Here is a 12,817-nt window from a genome sequence, read left to right on the forward strand (position 1 = left end):
ATCAATGGTGCATATACTTGTCAATTAAATCAATTATGGAATTCTGCTATTATCATATCAGATCTCCTCAGTCCTTGTAAACTGTGACCCATTTCTCAATTTACTATATTTGAATCATTTTTGCCTTGCACCAACGGTTTTCTATGATTAACATATTGATTCAATACACTTTTATTCAAATACGATCGATATTTGAACAGAGTCTGAAATTTTATCCGAAATTCCGCGTTTCAATTTTCGAAAAATCGATCTCAACTAAAGCTACCTTTAAATAGCTGTCATTAAGGTAAAAACTTACGATCATATCCAAGGAAAACATATTTTTGTAACCTGCATCATTGCACAATACGACTAGTTGTATAACCAGGTGGTAAATAAGGAAATTCTTATTCATGTTCCACTTTATATGCATATTTTTTCTTGCATTGCCGGAATAAGGATTACAACTTCAAAATGGGTAAGATACTGTTAACATTACCCCACATGCGAAAGGCTGTAAATAATGATTAAGACATTCTTTAATGGTTTTTTTTCATTGAATAACAAAATCTGTTTTGTGAAAAAATAAATATTTTTTGGTTTTCAACACTACATCAAGGAATATGGCATTACCTGTCATTACAGAACTTAGACAGCCTTCCTGATATTTTAACTTCAAATTCTTGATTTTGTTTTACTCTAAGGCTGGTGTGATATGCATCTCATGCGTTCGAAATACAATTGAAATCCAGGAAAGAAAAATCAACGTTCATCGTTTATTCTTGGAGTGAGCTTTAATGTAACGCCTTAAAAATTAACATGCTTGAAAAACATGATAAATAAAATGTGAAGAACACGAAAATTTGATACTATAAAAGGGGCCCGGCAGAGTTTTCTTGATTTAACAATTATATACCAACACATGCGTAAATTTTGGCCCGAAAATATCATTTTCGTTTGTGAAAACACTTGTTTCCTGCATTTTGTGTCGCAGACTATTCATGTCCACACAAGCTACTTATATATCTTACCAGTTATTGCAATTCATTTTCTAAGTCCTGCTGTCATACTATCAGCAACAAATAAAATGGTTGTCCATTGAAAAGTAAGTGTCGTTTATGCAACTTTTTAATAAAAACAAATCGAAAACGAGAAACTGCATACACTGAGTTTTTCATCTATTTTGTTATATATAAATTATAAATTATTATTTCATAACATCTGAAAATTCTGTTTTCAGATTTTTATCAAAGTCATAGTCCTTGAAATTCCTTGTATTTTTTTGTCTATTCATATGATTTAGATATAGGAAGATGTGGTGTAAGTGCCAATGAGACAACTCTCCATCCAAATAACAATTTAAAAAAGTAAACCATTATAGGTCAATGTACGGCCTTCAACATGGAGCCTTGGCTCACACCGAACAACCAGCTATAAAGGGCCCAAAACTACTATATACCTATATTCATTGCTCAATGACTTTGATCATTCTTTACTGTGGATTCAATACCAATTTTCCTGAATTGATGAAAACTATTATTTTCGTGCATATTTGATTTCGTTGTTTTACAAAGTCTGCATCAAATTCTTCAGAAAACTTGTAATTCATTGAACATTTAAATTCGTGGTTCTCTTGTACCCACAAAATGAACGAAAATTGGTGTCCGTGGAATAATCATGAATAAATAGATCTTAAAGATACCATGTCTTCTGATGAAGACATATCGGATATGTTCCTCACGTCGTAACTACAATCCCCTTCCCTTTCATGAATTTGACCTACCGAATTAGACTATTTACCGGATTTGTAATCACATAAGCAACACGACGGGTGCCGCATGTGGAGCAGGATCTGCTTACCCTTCCGGAGCACCTGAGATCACCCCTAGTTTTGGTGGGGTTCGTGTTGTTTATTCTTTAGTTTTCTATGTTGTGTCATGTGTACTATTGTTTTTCTGTTTGTCTTTTTCATTTTTAGCCATGGCGTTGTCAGTTTGTTTTAGATTTATGAGTTTGACTGTCCCTTTGGTATCTTTCGTCCCTCTTTTCTGACTCATGATATTATTTTTGTATCTGATTACACATCCTAGCAAATGTACCGCTATTACGTATGTCGCTTTTAACTGAATACGGATATTCGAATAGTACATGGATATACAAATGCTATTTAAGGTTTGCAGCATACATTTTCTCGAATCTTCCAGTGTTAATACATCTAAAGAACAATCTGTCAAAATACTTCTCAATATAAAAAATGTATTTGGATGCAAGCAAACTTAGTTTTTTGTGTATAATTCGGAGTTTAGTATGACGTCAATTATCACTGTACTAGTATACATATTTAAAGGCGCTAACTGAAGGACGCCTACGGGTGCTGGAGTTTCTCGCTACATTGAAGACCCATTGGTGGCCTTCGGCTGTTGTCTGCTCTATGGTCGGGTTGATGTCGCTTTGACACATTCCCCATTTTCTTTCTCAATTTCAATATAAAACTTAGTTAGTTTTATTGTGTGTTATGCTGTGTGTTTCTGTATTCTACAATGGCTAGAGGTATAGCGGGAGGGTTGAAATCTCACAAAACATGTTTAAACCCGCCGCATGTTTGCGCCTATCCCATGTCAGAAGCAACTGCATTTTGTTAGTCTAGTATGATTTTTAATTTTAGTTTTCTTTATATATTTCGGTGTTCAGTATGACGCCCATTATCACTGAACTAGTTCCTATTTTTTATTAGAAGCCAGCTGAAACACGCGTCCTGGTGCTTAATTTTCATGCAGTTTTGTAGGCTTATTGATGGCCTTCGGCTGGTTTCTGCTCTTTGTTCGGATTGTTGTCTCTTTGACATATTCCCCTTTTCTATTCTCAATTTGAATGTTTATTTGTACACAAACAAAAGACATACATAAATGTACAGTTTAACTACTGCAAACCAACTTATTTTCGTGGATGATTTATTACGTATAGCACTTTCTAGCCAATTTCGCGTCAATTCAATTTCGCGATTCTCAAATTTCCTTGATGTAGTTAACTTATGAAACATGCAAGTTTTTCTTCTTCGCGACGATTTATTTTCACGATATTGTTCTACGAAAATTAGTTGGTTTACAGTATATGCGTACAAATTCTTATTGCAACTCATGAATTGGCATATTTACATTTATATGGGCATGTCTTATCTCTTGTGTAGAATATTACTATTGTAATATCTGTCCTCAAAATAAGACAAGATGGCCTCTATACAAATTTGAAAACTTTTAATCACTTTGTAATATAATGTGCTGCATGTATTTTAACAAACTAGCGAACTGTCTGTTGTTCTACTTATTGTTTGCTATTTCTGAAAGTAATGAATTGACTGAATGGATTGGTAGTGCGGATAATTAATGCCAAGCATGACTCGATTTATCTACCAAATATTGGATTGCGTGCTGTCATCCTTTCTTCTTTTTTGTTATCTTGATTTGTCGACTTAAATTAAACAATGGTAAACTACTTGTGAACTATTTTTATCACTATATATTTCGTTAATGATAATAAATGAGTTGAAGGTATGTCATGTTGAAAAAAAGATCTTTACAAAATGTTCATTATTTCACATTTATGATATTCTAAATGTGTATACATTACAAACCGAGCAATGAGTGATTATAAAATTAGGTCATGTTTGAAGTTATAATTTAAATCACAGACACAATGAAGAAATTATAGATAAAATTATACTTGCCGCTTTGTGTTCATTGTGTATCATCATGCAATAGAGTGCATAACCATTTACGTTAGTTATATCCCTTTAAACCTTTCAGATATATAGCATTTATGTCAATACTATGAAGTTTTATTAATTTATGCAAAGCCTAGATGAATTCAAAAGTATCGTATTACAACGATTTTCGGAAAATTTGAAAATCGTTGTTAGTTTTATATCTCTTGAAACCGACATTCTTAATTCATTGCTGTTATAGGATTCAATTTAATATGGGTAAGGTATTGTAAGCATTAAACTTGGTATATAAATGCACTTATAATATAATGATTTGCTCACTATATAATTACCACTATTAACGAGCGTTTATTCTACAGACTGTATTTAATTAACAGATTGATACTTATCTTAATGAATAATAACAATAACCATTTTTTCTGCACTAGATGCGCATTTCGACAATACATGTCTCTTCAGTGATGCTCCGGAACCATGTTATACTCCTTTTTAGGTTACTTGTAAATTCTGGTGTATATGATCAATTTATTTTTGACAAAATAGTTCCACATGGTACATATAGAGAAAAGGGTAAAAATAAGTTATTCGAGAACCTGTTTGCTTAGACCGAATACAATAATACATATTTGAAAGTTAAACTACCCATACTTCATTCTGAAAAAAATTATCAGACAATGTTTGATTCCTTATGACAAGATTGTTATTTTCTCTACTATTAAAGGTTGGATAAAAATAGCAGAAACTGCTTCGATTTCAACAGATAAAATTGTACAAAAATTAAGTAAATGACTTTGCAAGATTAAAAAAACGGACTATTGAGTACTAATTTGTTATTGGAAAATGCTTTGGTTCAATATTGTCAAAACAACCAAATAATATTTGTCATAAAAGACACAGTATTGACCCAGGTCTATGCGACCTATAATGTGACCTCATTTTTGGAAGATAGCGCATGTGCTTTTCAAATTCAGTAATTGGAAAAAATATCTGCTGAAAATGAAGGAATAAACATAAATCAAATTCGCTGACTAGTTCAAATCCCTTTGAAATATATATATAAAAAAAAGATGTGGTATGATTGCCAATGAGACAACTCTTCACAAGAGACGAAAATGTCACAGGAATTAACAACTATAGGTCACCGTACGGTCTTCAACAATGAGCAAAGTCCATACCGCATATTCAGCTATAGATCCCAACCCTCCCGCTAACCTGATACAGTGGTATAACAGTACAACATAAGAACGAACTTTAAAAAAATTCGAAACAGGTTTAACTCATCAGATGGACAAAGTGCAAGTGGACTTGTACATCCCAACAACAAGACGACACTGGGTACAGATCTAAGAGTATTCACAGTTAACTGACAGCTAGGTCAAAGCCACTAATAACTAGATAATCACTCATCTAAGACTAAAGTATCAATCCATACACATCCAACATCCAATGGATTGAGTGTAAAGACGTCATAAGCAGTCAGAAAAAAATATGACCTGGTGCAATGCCAAGATACAGGTATCGACGAATTGTAGATCCATTAATGTTTATATGAATATAAAATACTAGTAATATCTAGTTTGCTTTTAATTTACTGATAACGAAATCAATATTTATACCAATAAAAACAATATTAAATGATCTTAATACAGTGTTTAATTTGTAACATTTTGGAACGAATAGGGAACGAAAATTCGTCCTATTTGTCGTACATTTTAGTGTTGAGTTTCCCGTTTAAATGCGAAACATCTAAATGTAGGAAAGGACAGTTATTACCGTTTAAATTTGATTTATTTAAAGTAAGTTCCTCTGGTTAGATTTCAGCAGTACATTGAGAAAATTCTTGATTATTTAACGGAGAATATCATCACGGTTGTTGAATTTATCAATTCAATTTCGACGGGTCTGTACTAAGTTTAGTCATAAACTGTGATTCATTACAGTACAAAAACTAGTCTGATATTAAAGGGGCGCAATTAGTGCCCATAGGGATACCTACAACCCGTCGATAAATTTTTTGCCGAAACAAACATAAATATTATCAAGCAAAAAATTAGCTATGTTTACATTTATACATAGTTGATGTTTCCGATTAAAACAATAAAATTATGATATGAATTTAGATATGTTTCCAATCGAATAAGAGATTTTTGATAATTATGGTAGATATGATACTAGTATATAAGCTTCTGTACAATCAATTTTGATAATGATGCATGCAAACATGAGTTAGTGTGTAGTTAACATACATTGTACATTGTATCACGTATTTCGTATAATGCATACCACAAAAAAACTGCATGCGTAGTTTCAAAGTATTACTCTTGTTATTTTTTTTCAGGTACAGGTACTTCTAAGATAAGACACAGGGATAAATTGTTTGTCAACGAAGGAAGAAATCACGACGATATTGTAACAAAAAAAATCATGAAAGATCGTGATAATCACTCCGGGGAACTATCTTCACCTATTAATAAGACGACAGGTAAGATTGTCATCAATGGATCGGTTGTCTACTGTCTTTCGTGATTTCCGCTTTACTCAGATGAACGTGTATATTAATAATATCAATTTAACTGAAAGGTCAAATATATGTTGGTGGTTTTTTCTTGTTGCTTTTTTATGTTAATTTTGCTTCAGTTTGTCATTGGTTGTTGTTTTCCTTTGCTTTTTTAAAATTTTTCTTCTGTATCACATGGCGAATGGAATTCAGTAACACATATCCTATTATATAAACTTTATAAAAGTTATACAAAATCAGTTCGATATACAGTAATCATGGTAAACTCATTACGTTCACTAATTAATGTAATTAGTTGGGTTTTTTTTTAAATCAGCACTCGACTAGTTGTTTTCCAGTCCTTTTAAAAACTTTGTTTTGCTTCGTCCAAGAGGGTGTCACTAGCTAGTTGGTTATTTTTCTTCCTTTATTAAAAAAAATAATAAGCTTGGCAATTTGTTTAAAGATTTTTTTTCGGTCAATGGTAAAGACTGGGTGTTCCGCAACTAGGTTCCATTATACATACAGATTATGTTGTCCATATACGTTTTTTGTCGTCTTATTAGGTTGTTGTCCATTCGTTTGATGTGTTTGAGCTTATAATTTTGCCATTCGATTGAAGACTTTCCCTTTTACACTTTCCTAGGAGCTCAGTAGTTTTGTGATTTTACTTTTTACATTTATGTATTTTCTGAATGCTATTGTAATGTAATGTTATTAACAATTAATAATAATTTAGATAAATAAACATACGCTAAAATTGGTCATACACTTCAATCACTGCCATGAAATATTCTAATGTCATATTGCTTTAATCATTTTATACATTGAATCAACACAAAAACATACTACTTGTTACACTTGGGTTGAGCTTATACGCCATTTTTCAGTCATTACATCTCAATACAGCTTAATATATGGATACATCTATCTATTGTAGAGTTTTCACTGGTTCAGACGTACTTATAAAAATAATTATTTCTTATTTCTGTGACTGTATCTTACATTAATTTGTAGGATCCTTTACTATATATAATTTAGCTGATCCTTAAAATTGACATCTTCATGCTTTATAAATCATGTACTGTAGTACGACGATAGATTAAAACTGAAGTTGAAAAGTTACACCCGTCTACCGAAAGCTTCATTTTTATAAAGCCCAGGTCATTTCTTATATATTTATATATTAATATTTTATATTGGACAATCTCGTTATCAACGTAACAGATAACCATGCAGAAATATTATAATAATTATAAACACTCTTGTATCTAAACTTACATTGAATTTCTATATGTTTGTAACTGACTATATGTAACTGTCTGTTTGTGACATCAGGTACTGTCTGGTGAATGTTTCATTGTACATATTTAAATAAAATTTTATCAAGAGAAAACAAAGCGCCGGTTACAGTGCAAGCGATTTGGTGTCACGATATTTCATGATCAGTAGCATGGGTTCGAATCCCGGCGAGGGAAGAACAAAGACTTTGCGAAAGCAAATATACAGATCCTGCCATTTAAACATTTAATTGTTTAAAAGTGAACAATTTAACGTGGCTTGTCTGGTTTATCTTTTATATTATATAGCCCGACCGACAGCTAAACATAAATGGTAATTGCAATTAAAAACATATCTTAATTGGTCTCCTATCTATCCATTCAAAAAGCAATATATTAACAACTGATTATATTTTAAGGATTAAAGAAAAGTATAACTTAAATAGAAAAGTCAAATATACATCTCTTAATTGTGAATACATGTCCAATAAAATTGAGAATGGAAATGAGGAGTGTGTCAAGGAGACAATTACCCGAACTAAGAGTAGAAAACAGCCGTAGGCCACCAATGAGTCTTCAATGCAGCATGAAAATCCTGCACCCTAAGCGCACGCTGAGGCAAGCTCTAAATAAACATGGGTACTAGTTCAGTGGCAATTGATATCATACTAAACTCCAAAATATACATAAATGAACTTGAATTAAAATTCATACAATGCCTATACATCTAGTCAATGTAGAAAAACAGACACACATCAATACGCATAGTAAAACTCAGTTTGAAAGAAGTTCGAGCCCGATGTCAGAATAGGATACAAAAGAAACAAAATGTGAAATTAACAAAGGACTACTAGCAGTCACAGCTCCAGACCTCAATTAAACTGATTGAGTATATCTTTATCATATGAATATCAAGTAAAATCAAGTAAAATCCCTCCAGTTAGCAATGTTAGTGATTGAGTATCATACTATCATAAAATAGTTGTATCATATGACCCATATCATACCAACAACTGGTTTATTTTAGAATAAATGTGTTTATTTCCGATGCAGATACCCTATAAGACAATATTTTTTTACTTTGGCCAATGATGACTTTCAATACTGAATCATTTAAATTATTTCTAAGTAAATGAATCAATTAACATACTTAATATAAACAAAACATTTCAACCAGTTAACCATTTTTTTTTCAAATGTATATAAACAAAAAAGGCATGACATATTGATAATGAACACAATTTCAGATTTTTGTTATCGTAATAAGAATGTAATATAAAAGAAATCAGGATAACAATGTATTTTAAAAGTAATTGATTAAACTAATTTGCATGTCATCAGATTGATTGTAGATTAAGGATTACAATGATTACTTGAAAAATGCAACCATCTACAGCTGATTAATGATTACAATTATAATTACCACAACCTCTTCTACATGTTCTAGGAATACATTTAAATCGGAATTAACATCCGAAAATACATTCCAAGTAACTGTCGGTCCGCGTCACACCAAGAGAAATGTTGTGAACAACTAGATATTAAACAAATTGAATTTTTCCAGATTTATAGCACTAACCAGAATTAAATACACTCTGAATACGAATTGTTCCATAGAAATTGTCATGCTGCTTAGTTTCTTTTGTTACCTATTCTACATCGGACTCCGACTTCTTTTAAAATGAGTTTTACTATGTGTTTCATTATTTTACATTGGCTAGAAGTTAAAGGGGAATTGAGATCTCACAAAACATATGTAACTCCTCCTCATTTGCACCTATCCCCAATCAGGGGCCTATGGTTTTTTTTTTTATTTGAGTTCATTTATAATTTGGAGTTTAGTATGACGTCCATTTTCACTGAACTAGTACACAATTTTATTTAGAGGCCAGTTGATGTCCACCTCCAGGTGCAGGATTTTCATTCTAATGCAACAAGTTTGTAACGTTCATTATGATTGATAAACGTCACATATTTACATAGCATCAATTGACAATTGATGCTATGGGACGTACGCACAAGCGCAGACGGCATATGGTAAACTTTAAATACATGTTTAACGTTATTTTGAGTCAGTTTCAATAGAATGGAGATAACAATATTGTATTTTAAGCTCCGACGGCATTAATTGAGGATTTGATGGTTGCAAATACCCGTTTACTGTCTCCCCTTACGCGTCGCCAGTAAACTTAATTTGCGACCATCAAATCCCCAATTGATGCCGTTGGAGCTTAAAATACAATACAGTTATCTCCTAATTCGCGCGGTGAAGGCTCATTGTTGGTGGCCTTCGCCTGTATCTGCTCTTTAAAATCGTTGTTGTCTCTTTGGCATATTCCCCATTTCCACTATCAATTTTAGGTATCATAAAGCATGGTGTTTTTATATAGCACATAATAAAAATACTATTATCTCAATCTCTATTGCAATGTTATAGAGTCTCATATACTATTATCTAAATCTCTATTGCAATGTTATAGTGTCTCATTATTTGAACATGTAATCAATCATATCTGATATTTATTTGCAGAAACTCAAACTTTAGATGACAAAAAAGAAAGCACACACCAAAATCAACGTAGAAAAAAGTCAAAAAATGTTTTTAACGCCATAGCAAAGAAACCAAGTGGAACGAATACTTACAACATCGAAGGTGTCAGCGCAAATGAGATTTTGGACTTTGTCATCACAACCTTTGAAAATGGCTGCACATTTGAAGATTTTGTATTACAATGTAACCTTTTTCCCTCTTCTGCTGATATTCCAAGGTGGTTTGAAAAACATTTGACGCAGTTTCATATTTTCAAAAAGAATGAAAAGATAGAATACATATTACCATATGTAAAGACCGCTGACATTTGTTCTGGTTATAATAATCCTCGTTTTCCTGGTAAATGTAGTTATAGTGTCAAATGTCACTTCTTTCACGTTTGTCGTCGGTTTGTCAGAAATATATATTGCAATTTCAAAGGTTGCAGGCTCGCTCATGATTTTACAAATGCACACAATAGTCGACTCGTAAAACAATTTAGATTGGAGAATTTTAGCGAAAAACAAATTAAAACGGTACTTAATAATCATTTCCCATCCATCTGTCGGGACTATAGTTTTAACGATAAATGCAAAGTTGGTACGAAGAAATGTGTCAATCTGCATTTATGTGGTTTATATAAATTTGGAAAATGTGAAGAGCCATGCAAATACAAACGAACTCATAAACTAAGTAAAGACCATAACAAATGGGTTCTCAGAGCATTTGAGATGAGGGACTGGCCAGCAGATAAAATCTTGAAAAACATATACGTTCCACCGAAAAGAGTTCCCAGTTATCTGAGAAATGTTAAAGGTGACTCGGACCATTACAAATGCATTCACGACGATGATGACGATTTGAACAAAGGTAGCGATTTTATTGACTTGGATGAGAATAATTTTGCGCCAAGGGCTGATATTAGTGATAGCAACTCGGATGAAGACGAGTCGGATAAACTGTCTATTTGATGATGATTTTGTGCATTTATTGATGTTATTTCTTCATTTACAGAAAAAAAAAATTAGTCATTCCTTATAATTTAATTTTAAATTCTATTTTTAGCTGGAGTAAATCATGACAAAAAATGTTGATGATCACATGACAAAATAATGCCTATGAGCTGATAGACAAAACAGTGTCAGCCAATCATAATACACGTTACATCCAAAATAAGATTATAATGAAGTGTGCTGTGTATGTTTGCTGTCATCAACGATTTGTATATTATAAAAATCATTGTTGTCAACAAATGTTTGTTCTGTTACTCATTTGAGTTTATTACTTTTCTTATTTCAGATAAATGTTTTGTTTCTTTTTTTTTTTTGCTTGTTTTGCTCTTGTAGTTCGTTTACTGTTGCAGTGCTTATGTATCATTGTCTTTCAAATATTTAGGTTTGGGTTTCCTTGATGAAGTTAAATCTAGAAAGTGTGTCGTACTCCTGATATTGATACAGTGTTATCATTGACTTTTCTCAGGGCGGATCCAGCCATTTCAAAAGGGGGTCCCAACTCAGGACAAAAGGGGGGGGGGGGGGTTCCAACCACATGTCCCCATTCAAATGCATTGATCTTTCCAAAAAATTTGGGGTTCCATATAAGATATAAGAAGATGTGGTATGAATGCAAACGAGACAACTAACTCTCCAACGATGTCACAAGTTGTAAAAGTAAACTAATATAGATCAAAGTACCACGTTGTATCTTTGCCATCTTTTTATCAACTTTTTTATTTCTTTAGTTTTTGAACGTCATGATTTTATAAATTACTTGTTAGCAATAAGTGTGTCGAGTTAGATTAATATGGACAGTTTAATATTATATAATACATGTTGATTATTTATTTTATCATGTTACGCAATAAACACACATACACAAAGTTCTTATTCATGTAGCTTTGAATCCCAAATGTAATTTTCGCAAATTTGTATACGGAAGTTATGAATTGAAACTTGGAGTATTAGAACTATTTTCAGGTTCATCATTCGTAAAATTACACATTGACTTCCAAGATTTTTTCAGTAATCTTCCGAATAGTTTCCAACTTGACTTCAAAGTTGTTTCCAAGGGAATCTGAACAGATTCCAAATCACTTCCGAACGATTTCAAAGCAATTGAAGATTTAAACATCCGAATCACTTCCAAGTTGATTCAAAGTAAAGACGAAAAGGTTGAACATACACCTATATCTTAGTATTTTTTCATCACGAACTACACCTTTTCTAAGAAAAATTTCTTCATGGATTGTTTTCAAGCACTTTAAAAAGCATAATATTAGACTAATTAGCTATATAGGGTTTCATTGTCAACTTTGACATCCACTAAGGTTATTTTGAATTTCCGATTGAAATCACAGTACCAACAATGATCTTCGATTGTGTGTTGAAATTTGTGTTTTTAAAACGACAAATTGGATCCCTTGAAACAGACGAAACATCACACAGTAAGGAAGAAGTTTCACTTCTGCATTGTTGGGTTTCCATTTTATTTAGCAGACTAAACCGTATTACCAGTTTTTGAGAATAAGACACCAAGAGTACACACGCTGAAATGTCTCGTCTCTCTTCATTTACCATTGATTCTATGTTGATAGTCCTAAATATAAACTAAAGCTCTGCTATAAGTATCACATAAATTTAACATGATCCCATCAAATGAAATCCTCACATAAAAGACTATTAAATATAAAATAATGGCTGTTTGTCAACAAACAAAATCTTCGATAAATGTTACAGAAAGTTGCCAATAGAGGAATACTAGTCATTGTAATTTACCTTGAAATTCTCCCTTTTCTAGGTTCTATTTGTAAA

General features: G+C 32.1%; 1 protein-coding gene across 1 annotated transcript; it reads left to right on the plus strand.

Annotated features, from left to right (window-relative positions):
• The first annotated feature begins 337 nt into the window (after window positions 1-337).
• On the plus strand, window positions 338-11,195 carry LOC139501185 (uncharacterized). Its single transcript, XM_071290178.1, has 3 exons — window positions 338-457; window positions 6,039-6,182; window positions 10,008-11,195. Exons 1-3 carry the CDS (start codon window positions 454-456, stop codon window positions 10,976-10,978), a joined length of 1,119 nt encoding a protein of 372 aa, XP_071146279.1. The 5' UTR covers window positions 338-453; the 3' UTR covers window positions 10,979-11,195.
• Window positions 11,196-12,817: the final 1,622 nt, after the last annotated feature.

The sequence above is a fragment of the Mytilus edulis genome, chromosome 13 (genome assembly GCF_963676685.1).
Source record: "Mytilus edulis chromosome 13, xbMytEdul2.2, whole genome shotgun sequence".
NCBI lineage: Eukaryota > Metazoa > Mollusca > Bivalvia > Mytilida > Mytilidae > Mytilus > Mytilus edulis.